The 21,920-nt window shown below is 51.0% G+C and overlaps 1 protein-coding gene across 11 annotated transcripts in view; it reads left to right on the top strand.

Moving 5' to 3' along the window:
- Positions 1-21,920, top strand: part of LOC149307091 (transcription factor 12-like) — a 145,942-nt gene that overhangs the window by 86,686 nt on the left and 37,336 nt on the right. For all 11 annotated transcript variants that reach the window (XM_089538025.1, XM_089538020.1, XM_089538021.1 and 8 more), the window contains 4 exons: positions 13,493-13,598; positions 17,048-17,187; positions 17,920-18,070; positions 19,598-19,662. In XM_089538025.1, coding sequence (XP_089394151.1) covers positions 13,493-13,598; positions 17,048-17,187; positions 17,920-18,070; positions 19,598-19,662 — 462 coding nt within the window. The remainder of the gene's footprint in view (positions 1-13,492; positions 13,599-17,047; positions 17,188-17,919; positions 18,071-19,597; positions 19,663-21,920) is intronic.

Raw genomic sequence — 21,920 nt, forward strand, 5'->3', positions numbered from 1 at the left:
TTCTTCGACACCGAGACCCAAAGGTACTACATGTCAGTCCCGAAGGAGACGGCCTTCAGGGAATTCACCAGGCTGAACCTGCGCCCAGTGGTCTTCCAGGGAGACAAACCTGCCTCCTCCCATGCCGTGGCTTCGACTTCAGTACCTCGTCGCCCGCCTACAGAGCCAGTGGCGCCTCGGATTCCAGCTCGCTCTCCATCTCGTGCCAAGGTCCCAGACATCCCTTTGACTTCTGACTCTGACCAAGATCCCTTGCCGCCATCGCGGGAACCGTCAGACGAAGATGAGGGCCCCTCCGACCCTCCCTCACCTCAAGGGATGCATCATCCGGGCCCTTCATCCCCAACCGATGATGTCCGCTCCTTCAGCGAGCACATCATTACGATGTGCCGAACCCTGGACATCGAGCTGTCCCCTCCTGAGGGAGGAGGCTCGCGATCCTGTGGAGCGCCGGGTCCTCCGCAGAGTCCCCACACCACCCTGCATCCCAATGTTGCCATCTCTGCAATCTATTGTCCAGAGGTCATGGGATGCTCCGGCTTCGCTCACCGCGTCCTCCCGGAAGGTCGAGATGCTGTACCGGATCTCCCCGCCGAGTTGCCCATGGCTGACCGACCACCCCAAGCAGAACTCGGCAATTGTGGAGGGAGCTCAGCAGACCTTCGTGCCAAAGCAAGTGACTTCCCCGGCAGATCGAGAGGCCAAGAAGATCGACGGCCTCGCTAAGAAGGCCTACTCATCAGCCGCCCTCATCGTTAAGGCCATAAACTACAACACCTGTATGGTGGCTTATATCCAGGCCTTGATGGAAAGGATCTCGCCCATTGTCCCCGACGTCCCAGATGAGGTCCAACGTCGCCTGGTTGAGATCTGCGATGAGGCCCACTCAATCGGGAGCTGGCTCATCACCGCCTCCAGGAACGTGGCTGACTGTGCGGGACAAGCCATGGCGGCATCGATGGCTCGGCGCCGACACGCGTGGCTGAGGGGGTCGGACCTCAACGCCAACGTCAAATCGGCAATCGAGGACATGCCTCTTGACGGTACCGGCCTTTTCCACGCCGACACCAATGAGCGTCTGAACCACAAGTTCAGAATGAAGGCGGCGGCAAAAAAACACGGGATGTCGTCGACTTCCATCTCGCCCTTCAGAAGGAGGCATCGTCCTTGGCCACCGCAAGGTCAGTCCCAGGGCACGTTCCCACAGGACCGGCAACCTCAGCAGCAGGGCTCCCAGAGACGCCACTACCCCTCGCAGTCTTCCTCCTCCTCTGGCCGTCGCAATTTCCCGCCTCGGTACCGCAAGTCCCGCCGGCAGGACACCGATCAGGGGAAGAAGAGAACCTGAAGGGACGCAGCGCACTTCATCTCCCGTTCGCCCCTCTTCTTTTTGGACATTTTGAGGCCTTTTGTTAACACCTGGGCCTCAATAACATCGGACTCGTGGGTTCTCAACATCGTCCGTAGGGATATGCCCTCGAGTTCCAAGAGCTCCCTCCAACCGGAGCCTTCATGTCCACTCTCCCCTCGGACACCCTTCTCGACGAAGTGCGCACTTTGCTTGCAAAGGGGGCAATCTCCCCTTTACTGCCCGAACAATGCTCCAGGGCCTTTTTCTCCAGGTACTTCACGGTACCGAAGGCGGATGGTGGCATCAGGCCCATCCTGGACTTGAGACAATTGAACTTGTTCCTTGAATACTGTCGCTTTCGAATGGTAACCTTGGCTTCCATTCTGCCTCTGCTCCATCAGGGCCTGTGGTTCGCAACCGTCGACCTGAAGGATGCCTACTTCCACATCAGGATCCGGGACTCCCACCGGAGATTCCTCGCCTTCGCCGTAGGCTCCGTCTCGTACCACTACAACGTGCTTCCTTTCGGCTTAGCCACGGCACCGAGAGTCTTCACAAAGTGTATGGCACCGGTAGTGGCATACCTCCATCAAAAAGGCTTCATGGTCTTCCTGTATCTGGACGACTGGCTGTTTGCCGCCGAATCCCAGAGAGAACTACAGGAGGCAGTCTCATTCGCCTTGCGCCTTTTGGACTCCCTCGGGCTGGTCATCAACCGAGAAAAGTCCCACTTCACACCGACCAGACAGGTCAAGTTCATCGGGGCCATCCTCGACTCCGAAAGATGCTCCGCCTTTCTCCCTTCAGACCGTTTCCAGGCACTGACTACATCGCTCAGGCCTTGCATCTCCCACAGAAGGGTGAGGGCCAGAAATGTCCAAGTCGCCCTCGGCCACATGACTTCGACAACATTTGTCACGCCTTGGTCAAGACTTCGCCTTCGACCTCTGCAGTCCTGGTTCCTATCGGTCTTCTCCCCGATGGAGGACCCTCCGTCCAAGTGGCTCACAGTACCAAGACCTGTAGCTGCTTCCCTGAGATGGTGGTTGGATTACCACAATGTGTGCACCAGGATGCCCTTCCATCAGCCTCAGCCCCAACTGACTCTGACAACCGACGCTTCCCTGGAGGGATGGGGCGCCCACCTGCTCGACCTGGTCGTCAAGGACAAGTGGTCTGCCCAAGACAAGCTTCTCCACATCAACGCTCTGGAGATGCTGGCTGTAGAGAAGGCACTGAGGGCATTCGAATCCGCTGTCGCAGGCAAGGTGGTTCTCCTGAGGACGGACAACACCACCGTGATGTATTACATCAACAAGCAAGGAGGCACCAGATCCAGGACCCTGCTCGACCTCACGCTCCGCATCTGGGACTGGTGCATCCAGAGACAGGTGCTCCTCCAGGCGATTCATCTTCCCAGAGAGGACAACGAGCTGGCAGATCGCCTCAGCAGATCTCCATCGGTGTGCCACGAATGGAGGATCCATCCCGAGATGGTCAGCGACCTCTTCGACCGGTGGGGAACCCCCCAGATCGACCTCTTCGCGACCAGATGGAACAGCCACTGTCCCAAGTTCTGCTCCAGGAAGCGAATGGACGGATCCCTCGGAGACGCGTTCGCCTTCCTCCTAACGGGAGAGCTCCTCTACGCCTTCCCTCCGTTCCCTCTCATCATCAGGGTGGTGTCCAAGATGACAACGGACCGTTCGCATGCGATCCTGATCACTCCGTGGTGGCCGAGACAGCCCTGGTTCGCATCCCTTCTCCACCTCTCCAAGAGATGCTTCCTCCACCTCGACTTCCGTCCGGACCTGCTGTCGATCCAGGACGGCCGGATTCAGCACCTGGACATCGAGAGCCTACCGCTGGTGGCCTGGAGAATACAGCCCTAACCGCCCTGCTGGAGGCGGTGAGGACGGTGATCCTGGCTGCAAGGAAACCTTCCACCCAGCGGTCTTACGCCCTGAAATGGAGGAAGTTTAGCCTCTTCCTTGATCAAAAGGGCTTGTCTCCTGCTCAGGTGTCCACTCCAGTGGTGCTGGAGTTTTTGATGGCGCTTTTGGATGAGGGGTTGTGCCTCGCATCCATCAAGTGCTATTTGTCTGCCATTTGTGCCAAGTACCAATTCGGGGGGAGGGCTTCCTTTTTCAGGGATCCCTTGGTGAAGGGGTTCCTTAAGGGATGTGCTAACTTGTATCCTCCTGTGTCGGTACCAGCACCGGCTTGGAGCTTGGAGGCGGTACTGTCTGCACTCCAATCCAAGCCCTTTGAACCGATGGCCACAGCGGACTTGAGACTATTGACTTGGAAAACCGCCTTTCTTGTGGCCATCACCTCTGCCCGCCGTGCGGGCGAACTCTGCGCCTTGCGGAGGGACCAGCCCTTCCTGAGGTTTCACAAGGACAAGGTGGTCCTGCGGACAGACATTACTTTCTTGCCTAAGGTTGTGTCTGCCTTCCACATGTGCCAGGACATTGTGTTGCCTACTCTCGCATCCAACCCGACTTCGGATGCGGAGCGAAGCCTACACTCTCTTGATGTCAGGAGAGCTCTGGCTTTTTATTTGGACAGAACTGCTGCCTCAAGTTGGTCCGAAAGACTTTTCCAATGCTACTCGGAGCCGAAGAAAGGGTTGCCTGTGTCTACGCAGAGGTTTTCCAAATGGGTGGCCGGTACCATCCACCTCTGCTATGAACTCTTGGGCAAACCTCTCCCTGGCAGGGTTCGGTCCCATTCCACAAGGGCAATGTCTGCATCCTCTGCATTCCTGTCGGGCATTCCCTTGGAGGATGTCTGTAAGGCTGCTGTCTGGTCCCAGCCATTGACTTTTATAAAGCACTATAGGCTGGACACCAGAGCCATCTGAGACGCAGCTTTCGGGAGGGCTGTGTTGGTTTCAGGGTTGCATTGATTGCACTACTGATGGTTTGTGTTTCAGCATTTATGTACATAATGCCACTGTTTTACATTCTGGGACTGGTCTTGCATGACCTTTGATTCCCTTCTCAGGTTTGCAATGTTATTGCTATGTTGAGTTTGTGCATGAACAAAAGACTGACTCTTTTCATGGTTCAAGGTGTTTATTGTTGCAATAAATATACCCTTGGTTTACCATAGCTTTGGTTTCAGGACACTCCCTCCGCCGCTTACCTAAGCTTGTCAGTCTAAACCCATTTGTATGATTCACAGAGACCACGAAGAAGGAGGACAGGTTGCTCACCTGTAACAGTATTTCTTCGAGTGGTCATCTGCGAATACATACAAATCCCACCCGTCCATCCCCTCAGTGTCCTGCTCTTATTGGCTCTTTCCATCGCCTGCTTGGCGGAAAATTTGCGGAACTGGGGAAAAGAGCAGGAAGGCAGGGGCCTTATAACGGGTGGGCGGAGTTACCGCCAAAAAGTTTCTATATGTTGCAAAGTAAACTTTGCCCAGTGATTCCAGTAGGTTCCGAGCAGCACTGCGCAGGCGCAGTGAAACCCATTTGTCCTTTCAGAGTCCTGTGCCAAAGTGCCATAAAACTGCAGTGTAGAAACAGGCTGAGGCTCCGTTGCTGGTCCACCAAAAGTGGTGCTGAGGCTTGGTAGCAGGTAGGCTGCTCCTAGAGCTTTCTTGAAAATGGGTCTGTATCCTGCCAGCCCAAAGAGAGATTTGGGCATTGACAGCTGTAATACTGAATCCTCTGTGAGGGAGCAAAGGGCATTCTGGAAGAGCCAGGTTTGAGAGCTGCTCTGGATTGGGCCCTGTCCCTTGCCTAGATGTAAAGCGAGTGAGTAATGGAGTGTCTACCTGTTTTTCAAAGCCTGAAGTAGTAACTTCTTTGCCCCATTGTAATGGTGAGAATGACTCTGGTTACTCTTAGGCTCACTAATCTTGCCATCTCCGTAGTCATTTTCTCCCCTTGTGCTTTTAAATTTTTGTTTATAGTAACAAAAAACGAAACCTGTGATTAAGTAGAGGGGAAAAAACCTGACAGTCATCTGCAGGTGATCAGATGACTTCAGAGAGCTGCTTTTAATTTGTGGGTGGCTCTGACTGTAACAAAGGAAAACTTGCTCTTTTTATGGGATTGGCAGCCGGTTTCCTCGCATCTGGAGCTAATGAAATCTTGGAAACCACATCAGTTGTGTTTTGCCGCAAGAATCCTTTGATTTCCCAGATCCAGACTGGAAGAAGTGCAGCTTGATATTACTGCAGCAGTGTTTTTGCAAGGAATGCTTAAGACACCAGAGCACTGAAGGACTGCATCAACTTACTGCGTCTGCTGAGGAATGCTTCTGGTTCACTTTGAAGGGACTTTCCTTACACTTTTTGTTAGGCAAGGAATCTGCAAAAAGGGATTGCTGTGACACGTTCATTGCAGATAATTCTTCTCTTTGAGTTTTCCTTGTTCAGTACATGAAGCATCATCCCATTTGGGAGGAAAGGCACATTTCAGGCTTGCTCCCATAGAACAGCAGGTATTGTGTCTTTTCTGTTGGATGCTTCTGTCTCTGTCAGTTTTGACGCCTTAATCCACATCCATCCCTGACCTGTGTCCAGAGTGGAGATCCCTCCGTGGCTCTTACGAGACTCATAAATCTGCAAAATTCAAAATGCATCCCTCAAGTACTACATTTCAACCCCTTCAATTGTGAATATTTAAAACTGGGTGCATAGAGCACATGCTGTGATTCTGTCATTGTATTTCCTGCAAATTGTAACAAGCTAAGTGTGCTAAATGGGTGGAATATCAATGCAAATATAACATTCCAAGAAATAATTCTTTTAAAATCGGTTTTAAAGTTAGTAGCTACTCTCCATCTGTTTTCTTTTCTTGTTCGTATAGCAGCATAGTTCTTAGTCAGAAAGCTGTGTGCGTGTTTGTGGGGGAGAGTTTGCTGTTGCACAGAGAGCCAGCATGGCCTTAATGGTTTGAGTGTTGGACTAGGAGCCTGGAAGACCAGGATTCAGATCCTTACTTAGTCATGGAAACTCACTGGGTGACTTTGGGCAAGTCATACTCTCTCAACCTCAGAGGGAAGACCATGATAAACCTCTGAAGAAATCTTGCTAAGGAAACCTTAGGTTTTGTGTCTGTGTGTGTCACCATAAGTAGACTCAGCTGGAAGGCACATAAGAACAACAGAGTTCTCTGTATTGCTTGTATAAATTTAGTAAAGATTTTGCATATATAGAATTGAATTTACAGCGCTTTATAAATAAAGGTTAATAATAATAATAATAATAATAATAATAATACCTGCATTTTGGTGTGTACTAGACCTCTAAAAGCAATGCTGCTGCTAGCACATGGCGAAAGGGGAGGGAGGACAGGGCTTTTCAGATCTGCAAAGCCGGCTTGTTGATACTCTGGAGCAGCGGTGGGTCATTTGTAGGGCTGGCCAGGCCTTTCCTGCCTGAACCATTGTGGAGAATGGGGCAAGCAGTCGCTCCTCTGAATGTGTGTACATTTACCTAACTACTTGAATTGTAGCTTAGTGAAGGCTGAGCAAAGTAAAGCTGCTTTTAATTCAGACACGGTGGAGTGGAGGGATAACCTGCCTGTTTTTCTTCTCTCCTTTCTCTCCTTTTCTACTCCTTTACTAAATTTAAACAATTTCTTCTTCGTGGTCTCTGCGAATCATACAAATGGGTTGTACTGCGCATGCGCAGTGCCTTCGGAAACTTCTGGAATCACTAGGCAAAGCACACTTTGCAACATGTTGAAACTTTTTGGCGGTAACTCCGCCCATCCCCTATAAAGCCTCCGTTCCCTCTCTTTTCCCCAGTTCCTTTTTTCCGCCGCGTTAGCTGCCACTAGGAACTTCGCTCTCTATCTCAGATAAGGAATCACTGGAAAATTTGACCTCGGACCATTTTTTGACTCTTCTCTGCCTTGCCCTTGAATTGATTTTGGCTATTAGACCCCGGACTGTTTTGACCTCGCGCTTGTCTCTCCCTCGGCTTGTTTTCCTCGCTCGTTGCCAACCGGACCGTCTGACTTCGCTCTTCGGATCATGCCATCGGTGCCTTTTAAGAAGTGCTCCGTGTGTGGGGGTAAGATTCCCGGCCAGGATCCCCATTCATCCTGTCTTCTGTGTTTAGGGGAGACTCACGTCCCAGCCTCTTGCGCCTTGTGCAAGTCTCTAACCCCTCAAGCGAGGAAAAATCGGGAGACCAGATTGAAGGCTACGATTTATACCAAAGTCTTCACTTCGGGGGCAATGTCTTCTGTGGGAGCTTCGTCGTCGACCGCGACCCCCCTGCCGACCCTTGCTGAGACTCCAACTCAGCCACCACCGGTTGATCCGCCGGCCCTCGCCATGGATGTTCCATCTGAGTCCCAGGGCCCGTCCGAAGAGGTCTCCAAACCCCCTAAGAAGGACAAAAAACATAAGAAGGTCCCCAAGGAGAGCCGGACCGTCGACAAGGACTCGAGCTCCCATAAGGGTTCTGCCTCGAGATCCTCTGTCCCGAAGGCACCCACTTCTACCACTTCGAAGTCGGGTTCCGCTTCGAGACCGTCGTCTATCAAGACCTTGACGTCTCCGGGAGCGGCCAAGTCTCCAACTCAAACTGCAGGCTATGCTTCATCTAAGAGGCCCCGTTCTTCTTCCTTGGATGACGACCATCAAGTACCAAAACGACACCATTCGTTGGATCGAGACCAGGAGGGCACTCCTCAAGTTCACTCCGAAGTCCGCTCCAACACCGTACGCAGGCGCTCGGACGCCGACCGTAGACCGTCGGATACCGACTCCCGGCCATCAGATCCGCGCCTGGCGGCCAAGAGGTCACAGACCTCGACCTCCAAGACACATGACACAGGTGCCAGCCGTGCAGATCGTCCCCTCGATCTAGCCTTGGGGTCCCGACCTCTACCCACCTTCCGTCACACTTGTGAGGAGGCCGTCCAACTCCTCTCGGAACCTGCTTCTCCTGCTGGCTCCAGAGATGGACGTCGCTCTCCGACTCCGATGCCTACCCGCACACGTCGGGTTGTTTCACCGTCCCCATCTAGAGACCCTGAGATTGAGTATTACTATGACTCTGAAACGGGCAGGTACTATAAACTAGTCCCTCAGGATGATGTCGAGCCCTTCCTCGAGCACCGAGATCGGAGGCCCAAACCGAGAGCCTCTTCTAGATCCTCCAGGGTATCGGCGTTTTCACCCCGTCGCGTAGAGGCCACTACCGATCCGGACGTCGTGAACCTCGAGTCGGACGAGGAGGCATCTTCTCAGGTCCGTTATCGTCCAAGACGTGACTCACTCTCTTCCCGGGACGATGACTATCAGTCGGTCAACCAGGATTTTGCTCAGCCGGGGGCAGTTTCCCCGTCCGACGACGTCCGAACCTTTGCGGAGCACGTCATTAAAATGAGCAATGCTCTGGACATTAAAATCTCTCAGACCGAGGAGGAAGCGTCGGACCTGATCGAGAGACGGGTCCATGGTAGACTGCCTACCCCGCCAGCAATACCTCTTCTTCCCTCCTTGGAGAAGTTGGCCAGGCGCTCTTGGGAGGCCCCTGCATCTACGGCATCGAATAACAGGAAGGTCGAGTCCCTCTATAGAATCTCGCCGACGAATCCATCTTGGCTGTTTGGCCACCCCAAACAAAACTCAGCCATTGTAGAGGGCTCGCAGCGTGCGTCCACCCCAAAGGCCTCCCTGATGCCCTCAGACAAGGAGGCCAAGAAGATCGACACCTTGGCTAAAAAGGCTTACTTCTCTTCGGCGTTGGGCATGAGGGTGGCAAACTACAACGCGTGCATGGGCGCGTACATCCAGTGGCTCATGGAAAAAGTCTCCCCCCTCATACCGGACTTACCTGACGAGTCCCAGGCTATCCTCTCGGAGGTCCGTGACGAGGCCCACTCGATTGGAGGGTGGCTCATCACCTCAGCCAGACATGCCACTGACTGCTCCGCTAAGTCTATGGCGGCTGCCATAGCACTCCGCAGACACGCCTGGCTAAGGTCTTCGGACCTAAACCACAATGCTCGCTCTACCATCGAGGACATGCCCTTCGACGAGGACGGCCTCTTCCATCGCGAGACCGACGAGAAGCTCAATTTCAAGTATAGAATGAGAACCGCGGCTAAGAAGCACGGTATGTCTTCTTCCCCCCAGTCATCTTCTCGCAAGCGCTTCACTGCGGTACGCCAGTGGTATGGCCAGGGCCAGAGACCTTACCAGCAGGATCGGCCTTTCCAGCGCCAGGATCAGGCCAGACAGCGCTTTCCGTCCCAGTCTTCCTCCTCCTCGGGCTGTCGATCGGGTCCCAAATACAAAAAGAATTACAGGAGGCAAGATTCGGACCCAAATAAGAAAAGAAACTGAGGGGACGCAGCGTACTCCGTCGTTTCTCCTGTCCCTTCCTTCCTGGACAGACTGAGGCCCTTTTCTAACACCTGGGCCGCGATCACCACCAATTCTAGGGCCCTCACCATCGTCTGTAGGGGTTATGCCCTTGAATTTGAAGAGCTCCCACCAACTGGAGCTATCCTGTCCACACCCCCCTCAGACACCCTTCTCGACGAAGTACGCACCCTTCTTGCCAAAGGCGCCATCTCCACTGTCGATCCCGTCGACATCCCTAGATGTTTCTTCTCCCGTTATTTTACGGTCCCGAAGCCTGACGGAGGAATCAGGCCTATATTGGACCTTAGACAATTGAATGCTTACCTGTCTTATCGCCATTTCCGGATGATAACGCTTGCTTCTATTTTACCTCTGTTGCAGCAGGACCTGTGGTTTGCAACGATCGACTTAAAGGACGCTTATTTCCATGTCAGCATCCGAGAGTCTCACCGCAGGTTTCTGGCGTTCGCCGTCGGGACGGACGCGTACAGATACAACGTCCTCCCCTTTGGCCTATCCACAGCTCCTCGCATCTTCACCAAGTGCATGGCGCCCGTGATATCTTACCTACATCGCCGCGGCATGAGGGTCTTCCCGTATCTGGACGACTGGCTCTTCGTGGCTCCTTCACGCCAAGAGCTCCAACGACACACCTCAGAGACGCTCCAGCTCTTACGGGACCTGGGACTGGTGGTCAATCTCGAAAAATCCCAACTGCTCCCCACCAGGCAGATAAGGTTCATCGGGTCCATCCTCGACTCAGACAGTTGCACGGCATATCTGCCTCCAGACCGTTTCCAGGCCTTGGCCCGAGCCGTCAACAGGTGCACCACCCGAAGGCGAGTCGTGGCCAGGGACGTCCAGGTGGCTCTGGGCCACATGGCATCTACAACATTCGTCACTCCGTGGGCAAGACTTCGTTCTCGACCGCTGCAGTCTTGGTTCCTGTCGGTCTTCGACCTGGAAAGAGACCCCCCCTCCCGCAGGCTCACCGTTCCAAGACCGGTCATACGCTCCCTCCGTTGGTGGCTCGACTACCAAAACGTCTGCGTCAGTATGCCCTTCTCGCCACCCCAGCCGGAGTTGGTGTTGACCACGGGTGCATCAGAAGACTGATGGGGAGCCCACGCCCTAGACCTGTAGACCAAGGGCATCTGGTCCCCGGACGAGAAGGCACTCCACATCAACGCGCTAGAACTGTTGGCTGTGGAGAAGGCCTTAAAATCTTTCGAGTCCTCACTGTCGGGAAAGGTCATCCAGCTCAGGACAGACAACACCACGGTGATGTACTACCTGAACAAACAAGGAGGCACCAGGTCGCGCACCCTCCTGGACATCACACTCCGTCTGTGGGACTGGTGCATCGCCCGAGACATCTTGCTTCAAGCAGTACACTTGCCGGGCACCCAGAACTCTCACGCGGACCTCCTAAGCAGGTCCCCCTCGTCATGCCACGAGTGGAGACTTCACACACAGACTGTACACGACCTCTTTGCCCGGTGGGGAACCCCACAGATAGACCTGTTTGCAACCGTGTACAACTCCCATTGTCCCCAGTTCTGCTCCCGGACGCCGGACGACGACTACCTTGGGGACGCGTTCGGGTTCCGATGGTCGGGGATAGCTCTCTACGCCTTTCCCCCCTTCCCGTTGATCACCAGGACGGTCTCCAAGATGGTCTCAGATGCAGCCGACGCGATCCTGATCACGCCTTGGTGGCCAGGACAGCCCTGGTTTCCTTGGCTTCTTCACCTATCTCGAGCCAACTTTCTCTGGCTCGAGCCCAGGCCAGATCTCCTCACGGTACAGGGAGGACGGGTTCGACACCCGGACATCGAGACCCTTCCCCTGGTGGCATGGAGAATCCATCCCTAGCCCAGCTACCGGCCTCGGTACGGAATGTCATCTTGGCTGCCCGTAAACCGGCCACCCAGAAGTCCTATAGCCTTAAGTGGAACAGATTCCTTCGGTTCCTGTCTGACAGAGACCTCTCCCCAGCCCAGGTGTCGACACCAGTGGTCCTGGAATTCCTGATGTCCCTAATTGATGCGGGCCTCTCTATCACATCTGTTAAGTGCTACCTCTCCGCTATCTGCTCTTCCTTCCAGTTTGACGGCAAGCCTTCCTTCTTCAAGGACCCCCTGGTCAAGGGATTCCTGAGGGGATGCAATAACTTACACCCTCAGGTATCCTTACCGACTCCGGCTTGGAGTCTCGAGACGGTGTTGGGGGCCTTACAGTCTAAACCATTTGAGCCTCTAGCCACCACTGACATTAGACATTTAACTTGGAAAACGGTATTTCTGGTGGCTATCACTTCTGCCCGCCGGGCGGGCGAGCTCTGTGCCTTACGCCGGGACCAGCCCTTCCTTAGGTTTCACTTGGACAAGGTGGTTCTCAGGACAGATATTACCTTCTTACCCAAGGTTGTTTCCACCTTCCATATGTGCCAGGATATTGTTCTACCTACCCTGGCACCGAGCCCGACTACTGAGGCCGAGAGGGCTCTCCACTCCCTAGACGTCCGTAGAGCCCTAGCCTTTTACCTGGACAGAACTAGAGACTCGAGCCGCTCTGAGAGGCTATTCCAGTGCTACTCGAGACCGAAGAGAGGACTGCCCGTGTCGGCTCAGAGACTCTCTAAGTGGGTTTCTAGCACTATTGCCCTATCTTATGAGCTTTTGGGCAAACCCTTGCCGACCAGGATTCGCTCCCATGCCACGAGGGCAGTAGCGGCCTCTTCTGCCTTTCTGTCTGGTGTTCCCTTGGATGACATTTGTAGGGCTGCTGTATGGTCGCAACCTTTAACCTTTATTAAACACTACAGGTTGGACACTAGAGCCAAAAGGGATGCAGCTTTTGGGAGGGCTGTGTTGGTATCAGGACTTCATTGACTATGTTTAGCTGTCTACTATGTTCTAGGCAGACAGTTCTAGACTAATCACTTTCGAAGGACTCAATGTTTGGTGTTGGATGCCCTCGTTTGGGGCTTGTTTCAGGAGGTGGGTTTTCTTTGCAAGTTATAAACAAAGCAACAACTCTTATACTGTGTTCAGTTATCCTTTATTGATCATTTACTTGTTGGTTCACTGGGATATCAGGACACTCCCGCCTCCGCTGACCTTAGCTTGCCAGTCTCAACCCATTTGTATGATTCGCAGAGACCACGAAGAAGAAGGACAGGTTGCTTACCTGTAACAGTATTTCTTCGAGTGGTCATCTGCGAATACATACAAATCCCGCCCATCCTCCCCTCAGTGTCCTGCTCTGATTGGCTCTTTTTTTGTCGCCTACACGGCGGAAAATTGCGGAACTGGGGAAAGAGCGGGAACGGAGGCTTTATAGGGGATGGGCGGAGTTACCGCCAAAAAGTTTCAACATGTTGCAAAGTGTGCTTTGCCTAGTGATTCCAGAAGTTTCCGAAGGCACTGCGCAGGCGCAGTACAACCCATTTGTATGTATTCGCAGATGACCACTCGAAGAAATACTGTTACAGGTAAGCAACCTGTCCTTCTCACATTTGGAACACTGAGTTTGGGGGATATTTTAGGCTTGCTTTTATCAGATGGCATGTTTGGGTCATGCTTTTCTCCTCACCCCATGACGGAGTGGGGTTGAGGGGAGAAGAAGAATGGGCTTGTGTTCCTGGAAACAGCATTTTCAGTGGAGGCTTGTGACTTCATGGAACTTGGATTTGTCTCATGGTTCTGTGCTCCACTTGGTTTGGGCTTGGATCCTTCTTGTGACTGAACTGTTACATATTTGTCCCTTTCCCCTCTCCTATCTCCATTAGGTCTATGCACCATCCTCTAATTCAGATGACTTTAATAGAGAATCTCCAAGCTACCCATCTCCTAAACCACCAAGCAGTATGTTTGCTAGCACTTTCTTTTTGCAAGGTAAGTAAGACATTACAAACTGACCAGGGTTTTTTAAAGACATACATAGCAAGTGAATGAATAGCACTAAGGTTAGGATTCAGGCGGGAGTAAAAGGAGTGCTCAAGTGTAAAGATACATCATGAGATACCAAACACAGAATCATCCACAACATAGTATTTCTAGTTTCTATGGATAGTTGTGAAAGCCGGAGAGTTGAGAAAGGTGACAGGAAGGGAATCAACTTATCAGAAATGTGGTTTTGGAGGAGAGTGCAGAGGACTTCCAGAAAGACAAACAGATGGCTCCTGGAGCAAATCAAGCCAGAACTCTCTCTAAACTATATTGACTGAGCTGAGGCTATCATACTGTGGACACACCACAAGAAGACATGGCTCATTAGACAATATAACAGTGTTGGAAAGTGGGCAACAGTAGGAAAAGAGGAAGACCAAGTGACAAGCGGAATGGACTCCTTCAAGAAAGCCATGGCGGCCCTAGGCTTGCAAGACCTGAAGAGGGCTGTTAAGGCACTTTGGAGGTCTCTCAGTTACAGGGTCACCACATGCTGAAGGTAACATGACAGCAAACAACAACAAACATTGCTGCACTAAATCTAGTTAAATGTGCCTATCAGGGAAATGATGGAAAGGGGGAATGAAGCTGGCTTTGGTGGGAGTTAACAGCAGAAAGAAAGGTGGGGATGAAGATGGTTTTTGTGGGAGATGGTAATATGCCGTGCTTCTGCCTACTTAATGTTATTTATATGATCCTGGAGTTAAGCACATTTGCAGATTTAGTGACCTCATGCAATTGCTCACGGGGCTTTAGCCCTCATCCCACCCTGCAGCTGGGAAGAAGCCCCTGCTTTGTTCTTCAGAGCAGCCTGGGGCCCATCTCTGCTGCCCTCAGGTGAGGCTTGTACCTGTGCAGGCAAAGGCAGCATCCTCTGCCCACAACAGAGAAGCTCAGCTGCATGTCAACTGCATGGCCAGAATAACAACCGTTCCCTACAATAGCAACATTGCCCACAGCACTCTCCCCTCACAACAAGGCAGTGGCGGTGGTGCCTGCATTGTGCCCATAGAGTTAACCCAGGGTAGCCCACTCCGTTCTCCCCCTACAGAATGGCCAAGGAAGATGAAGGAACAACAGCCTTCCCTTCCCTGCCTTCCCACCAGGTTCTTAAGAAATGAGATTGGCTTTGTTAATTTAGTCAGAAAATGCCTAACTTGCCTCTCAAGAAAATATTCCCAAGGTAGGAAATAGCTATTATAAAATCAATATCACAGTCAAATAAACAATTACAAAAAGGGCCATGACAAGCAGCCGTGGCAGATTTAGTTAATCTGATTTTCAGAAAAGAAAACAACACCATTAACAGGACCAGCCTCAACAGAGCATCCTCCTGCGACTGGTAGGGTTCTCCTGGAACATGGTTCCAGAATATCAGGACTGCGAGAGAAAAGGGGGAAAACCTTCTTGTGGCTGATCCCACAAATACTTCCTCATTGAGCAGCTGCAGTAGGTTGCAGCTTCTAGAAATATGTGTGAGAAACAGAGATCTTACTGCTATGTTAGTGTAGTTCAATGGCTGAGCGGCAGTTAAGGAGTGGGAGGAAAAGAGATACGTGTTCAGACCCAACGCTGTTAGCCGCCATTTCAGCTGTATGCTACCTCATGCCAGCGGATTGAGGCTGTAGCATCCAGCTGAAATGTGGGCTTTGGGTGGGAGAGGCAAGAGAAACCAGTCAAGTTGACAGGCAGTAGGGCTGGGCTCCCTGTCCTCCATTCTGGAGAGCAGCTCCCTGGATGCTTGGCCACTCCAGTAGATGGCCAAAGGAAGTGCAAGGAGGCCTAGCTGGCTCCCAGACGGCCCAATCCGGCCAAGTGCCAGTTTCCACTATAGCTCTCTGGCAAAGTGTGTGCCAGTATGGAGTCTAGATAGAATCCCGGGGGCCAGGTTTAGAAAAGTTGCTTCCTTACATATCAGAGGAACCAGGCAGGTTTCAGGGGACTTCTTGAAAGTGCCTCTTGGTGGGATGTGGAAATGAGTGACCCAGTATCAGTCCTCCTGGGAATAAGCCATATTGCATACATGGTCCTTAAAGATAAAATGATGCTGTGGCAGGTGGGAGGGAATGGAACGTCTTTCCATTCAAAACCATCATAGGAAGAGAAGAATGTCCACAACAGTTGTTGCCTTTAGCATAGAGTCATTTCTTGGGATAATGTTTTTTCCCCCTCACCAGGCAGTTGCAACTGCTATCGTGGCGGTTGCTTTAGGTGTTGTTTCTGGGCACTAGTCCTGGATGGTGGCCTCCCTTGCTTCTTCAAGTGTTGTAGGCATGTCTGCCTGTGGAGAGCCAAGGGGAGAATGGGAGAGGTAGTGCAGAGGGGCTTCCAGTGGAACAGGATAGTTGGGTGTCCTGGTGTCCCAAGAACACGAGGGCCTTTGTTTCCTCCCTGTTTTCTTGCCAGGACTTGGAGGGTGTCTCACTGGGTTTTGTGCTCATTTAGAGTATGCCTTCTTTTCAGGGAACATGACCATGACTTGCCGAGCAAGATGGGTGGATTGGGGAACTCATTAAGCCCATGTTTCCAGATGGGTGAGACATAGCGTTGAGGACAGTTGCTTCTCTGATTCCCAGCTGGCTCCATTGAGTAGAAAGGAAGACCTTGTTCTAGTGACAGACATTCCCCATCCCTACCACTGCTTGCCTGCTTTGTGGCAGCCGTTGCAAAGCAATGAACCTAGGAGGCTGATCAAAACGTTGAATGTTTGGCCTACGGACGAGAAGGTTAAGGTGTGATATAATACCCATGTTTAAATACTTGGAGGAATTGAGGATGGAGCAAGGTTGTTTTCTGCTGCTCCAGAGGCTAGGACAGAGAGCAATGAATTACAGGAAAGAGATTCCAATTAAATATTAAGAACTTCATTGAGCTGTGGAAGACTCTTCTGCCTTGGAGGGTAGAGGAATCTCCTTCTTTTGAGGCTGTTTGTAAGGAGAGACTGGATGGCCATCGGTCACAAGAGGTGCTTTGATGGTGTTGTCTTGCGTGGCAGAATGTGGCTGGACTGGATGCCCTTTGGGGCCTCTTCCAATTCCATGATTCTGTGATCTCCTTCAGATGAGAAGAGACCGCTTGTCTGTCTGTCCCAACCTTTTTTACTCAGACTAGCAATTGCTCTCCAGCGTCTCAGGCAGGGAAGGGTCCTTGCTGTTGTTTGCTGCTTGATGTCTCTTCAGCTGTGGTTGGGTTGAACGTTAAAAAGGAAAAAGGAAAACAAGCACCATGTTGAGGGAGTCACTAAACAGTGGGAGGTTTATAAAAGGTATACAGCCTAAGCAATGATGTGAAATGGCAATATTTGGTAAAGCATGTATTATTTTATTGCAAGTGAGAAGTCAGCTCTGCCTAAGTGCCTTTCCTTTTCCCTTTCCTTTTCATTGGAAAAACCCAAGATGGGACCCATAGTGCTTCTGACCTTTGGAGCCCTTCCAATGGAATAAGCCAGCCTGGCTATGGAGGAATGCTGGAAAGTGCCTCCTCTCACATAACACACTCCAGCAGTTTTGGCAGCCGACACACACACGAGCGCCTGGTAAGACCAACACAACACAACAGATGTTCCACTGTGGTCAGTTGAAACCTAGTTGTGAAACTCCAGCGTCCTTTAAAGACTGATGTTTCTGGATCATGGTACAAGTGAGGATATGGAATGTTTATAATCAGTTTTGTTTCACTCTTTTAGGTCAGCTCATTTGGTAGTTTAATCCTTGAAATGTCCAGCTGACTGATCTGTGATAGCCAGGTTTTATTGATGTGAATGAACATTACTCTGCCACAGGAGTCAAGGGGAGACTTAATTCATTTTTCTTTTAAACACTCATTCATTCTTGTATGTTACTGTAAAACAGAACGGCTACAGAAGAAACAGTTTAAGATGATCTTTCCTTTCTTAGTAGAAAGTTTTATTTATTAAGCCTGTAAACCTGTAATTCAGGTTTTAGAAAAGCAGGAAGTTTTGGGTGAGGATCTACTTCATGTTCCTTTAGAAGAAGAGCAATATAAAGAGTGAGGGTCCCCAGACTATGTTATATTTATTTATTGGGGCTGGTGCTGTTCAGTGTTTCCATCCTGATCTGGAGTCTAAGTCCAATGAGAGAGTCAGGTGGACGGATAACACTGGACACTCCTGCAGAGACATCCAAAAGAGATGGCAAAGAGCCCTCTACTTGTCTTGTCCTGGATTCATGCTGTATTTTGTAGACCTGTCTAGCGACTTGCCTGCCGTCTTCCTCCAGTTGTAATTCCAGTTTCTGCTTCTTCCTAGAGCTATCCCCCGCATTCCGTCTCACCAACAGATATAAATACCAGTCTTCCTCCAATGTCCAGCTTTCACCGGGGCAGCACCAGTAGTTCATCATACGCTGCAGCCTCGCACACGCCACCTGTCAATGGATCGGATAACGGCAGCATACTGGGTACAATTTCTGAGGTCTTAAATTGACACATGAAAGTATGGCTAGTCTTGGAATCTGCAATAGTCTTGAAACTCATTTGCCTCTTTGGGAAAAAGAGCATAAGAAGAGCTGTGCTGGAGTGGAGCAGAAGCTGGTCTCTGTGCTTTCTTATTTAGGTCCACAGGAGCACTGTAGGACAGGGCTGAAAGGGCAGCAAAGATTAAGTGGCCATCTCTCAGGGATGCAGTCGCTCCTCCAGCGGCAGGAGGTAGCATGAGATGGTCCTTGATGTCCTTTCCATGTCTACATACTCTGAAATAGGTGCATGTTTGGTGGTGTCACTGAGTATAGGTTGGGGGGTCTTTCTAGCACTGCCTGGGTGTTCAAGGGATGCAGCCAAGGCTTGTAGATTCTTCTTATACAATATTGCCAAAATCTGACCATATCTCTCCGCCTCTACTGCCAAGATCCTGGTCCATGCCCTAGTGGTCTCACGACTTGATTACTGTAACGTCGTCCTGACTGGGCTTCCTCTTTCTCACCTCCGTCCTTTAATCTCTGTCCAGCATTCAGCTGCACGCATTATCACATCCGCCCACCGCTCTGACCACATCTCTCCTGTGTTGGCATCCCTTCACTGGCTCCCACTCCCTTTCTGCATTCAGTACAAGCTCCTGCTGTTGACGTTTAAAGCCCTCCATGGGCTGGCCCCTCCTTACTTATCAGACCTCATTTCTCCTCACCTTCCCACTAGAGCCCTCCGTTCTGGTAGTCAAGGTCTGCTGTCCCAGCCCAGGATTTCCTCTGCCCCATCTTGGATTCGCCCCTTTTCACTCGCTGCCCCTCACTCCTGGAACCTCCTTCCCCCATGAGCAAGAGCCATCACATCTTTAACCAGCTTCAGAACGGAATTGAAGACCATCCTGTTCAGACCATCCCAGACATTGCATAACTGTCACTTGCTATTTGATGTTCTGTTTTATTGAATCATTTCCTGTATCGCTATGTATTTTATATGTATTATCCTACTAGAGAGGCAGGCTAACTCCAACAGGCCTCCCTGGAAGAAGTTTACCCATCCATTAAGAAGCCAAGCCCTCCCTCCAGTCCATCTGCCTTAGTCCAGGCCTCGGAGGTAGAGAAGAACTGCTGGCCCTCATCCCCTTCCCCTCCACCATTCCCTTCTCCTTTTGTGTCATGTCTTTTTAGATTGTAAGCCTGAGGGCAGGGAACTGTCTAATTAAAAGATTGTATGTACAGCGCTGTGTAAATTTACAGCGCTTTATAAATAAAGGTTAATAATAATAATAATAATCTCATTTTGGTGGCTGTGGAAGCTGGTCCTGCCTGGGAATTACAGAAGATGCTTTCCCCAAAGTGGTGGCTGTCCCACTCAGCAACTCACATGCAAATCCCAGTTTCCCATTGAAGTCTGCCTCCAGGTCTCTGTTTTTAGTTGTAATCCCTCTGGAAGAGCATCATTATTAAATAGTGGCGTATAGCACTCCTCTGCCATTAAATCACCATTGTGTTGCCTTTCCTTTGCAGTCAACAGAGGCAATGCTGCCGGAAGCTCTCAGACTGGGGATGCCCTTGGAAAGGCCCTGGCATCTGTAAGTAATACAGCCAGAAGCAGTCAAGGGAACCATTGGGGCTGTAGGCAGGGTCTTGGCTCTGTTCATACTGCACACTTATAGCACTACGATGCCACTTTAACTGCCTGGGTGCATCCTATGGAATCCTAGGGTTTGGACTGTGAAGAGGAACTGCACCAACCTGGTTGAGAATTCAAAATATTCTTCTGTAAACTGCAAGTCCCAGGACTCCTTGGGGTGAAACCATGGAAAGATTGGGGGGAGCTGTCACCCCAGTTGAAGAGAGAGACCCAGGAAGGGAGCCCCTGCTTTTGCAGAAGGGCTTGTGGGAGTAACACAGTTAGCTGAGAGAGAGTCAAACAGGGTTGGTTTTTTGGGGGGGAGGAAGCAGAAAGGGGGATGTAGATTTGTTCTGTTTTGATGCCAGATCCAATGCATGTGTAATGGGGGGGGGGGGGTCTGGTTGTCATAGCAATCCAGGCCCACTGGTGGGAGCAAGCGGCTCCTTCAATCCATCAATTCTGTCCCATCTCAGTCTGCTCTGCCAGCTCTTGCTCTGGGAAGAGAGGCCTGGGCCTGTCATCCATATTCTCCATTGGCCCCAAACAGGGAGTGCCAAAAGCAGGAAGGCTGAGCATGTGCCTCCAAGTCTTCTCTCACTTAGGTCAACCCCATCAATTTCATAGCGGTTTTCCCCGTAGGCAAGGGATTCTGTGAATCTGTGCTTCTAAAGATCCTCAGAGGTGGTTTTGCCAGTTCTTCCCTCTGAGAGCAGCACCTGGTCTCCCATCCAGGGGCTAACCAGGGCTGAGCCTCCTTAGTTTCCAGGATCTGCTGCCTTGAGGGCATTTGGGCTGTCAGGGAGGAAGCGGCCATGTGAAAGGACACCTGTAGGGAGCTCTTTTGTGTTTGAAATCATCCCAGCCCTTCCTCCTCCATGCCCCCTACCCTTGCGCAGCTTTTAACTATTATTAGTAGCAAAATTCTGCTGGTGTACCTTTGTTTTGCTTTTTTAGAGAAAGCCTTTCATGTGTGAAACATCAGAAGATACAACATTTCTTCTTCGGTTTAAGTATTAAAGACCATACAGAACACTGTGTGATTAAACATGTAAGGCCAGATAATACGTTTGCAAAGGTTCTTTTATTTTAGGCTTAAGCCTGGATAATTGTGGTCTTAATCTCAGAGTAGGCAAGAAAGAGAATTGTACATGAAAGTATTTACACAAAGTTCCCAAAGCCCAATAGATTATGCGTTGGTTTGGATAATGAACCAGTGTAGATAGAAAGCAAAGAAAATCTGGGTATTTGTGCCATTTCTAATGGGCTTCCCTGAACATTTGCCAAACAATAACCCTTAAGATTGTGCCCACAGAGGAGGGTTACGTGGCGGGAGAAACATCTGGTTTATTTCAGTGCTTAATGCCAAATCAAAACACTTGGTCTTTAATTTAAAGGAGATCAAAGGCGAGGGCTGTTTAACTTTGTTGATTATATCAGATCTCTTTGTCAGGACCTCTGTTTTGCCTCCTGCCTCCAAAGCCTTTGTGCTGCTTGCTCAGGGCCCCCGAACAAAGGCCAGGGAAGGGCTGGCAGGCTGACTCCCCAAGGCATTCCTCAATGGCTTTTCTGGCCCAGGGGCACCATTAGCATGACAACAATGTTGCTGGCAATGTGCTCTGGAGGGCCTTTGCGTGGGGCCCCTTCCATTGGGGCCCAGGTGGCAGAGTGGCTCCCCGCTGCGTTGAATGCCCGTGGCCCAGGGCTCCCATTAGTGGCACTTTGGCAGAAGGATTCCTCCTCGTGGCTCCTCAGCACCCAAGGCATGGAAAATGCATTTCTCTCCAGGAAGACTTTCCCTTTTAGAAGCAACGGGGTGCACTCTGAAAGGATTCTGCTGCTCCCAATGGGCTTGCCTTCTCCAGATTGAGTCGTATGAGATGCCACATAAAGTGACCCAGAGGCCCTGTTGTTCTCCATCCCCTGGGTCAACTCCGTCTTCATGAATGGGAGCGGCACAACATAATCCTCCTTCTCCTCTGTAGTGCTGCTTTTTCTTTTTGCTGGCAGAGATGAATTGCTGGCTGACAAGATGAACTCCCAAGTATTGAATAGAGATGGAGGCGTTGTATCTTCTGATGTTCCCACCAGCATTAAAATGTCATATGTTTTTCAAAAGAGGAGCCAGTTGGTTGGGGACAAAAACATTTCCACTGGGATTAATACAGATATTTCTAACTTGGAGGCTCAAAATCACTAAAAAGTGAACTGTATTGC

Source organism: Sceloporus occidentalis, unplaced genomic scaffold, assembly GCF_023333645.1.
Source record: "Sceloporus occidentalis isolate IW3139 unplaced genomic scaffold, rSceOcc1.0.p SCAF_9, whole genome shotgun sequence".
In the NCBI taxonomy this organism is placed as follows: Eukaryota; Metazoa; Chordata; class Lepidosauria; order Squamata; family Phrynosomatidae; genus Sceloporus; species Sceloporus occidentalis.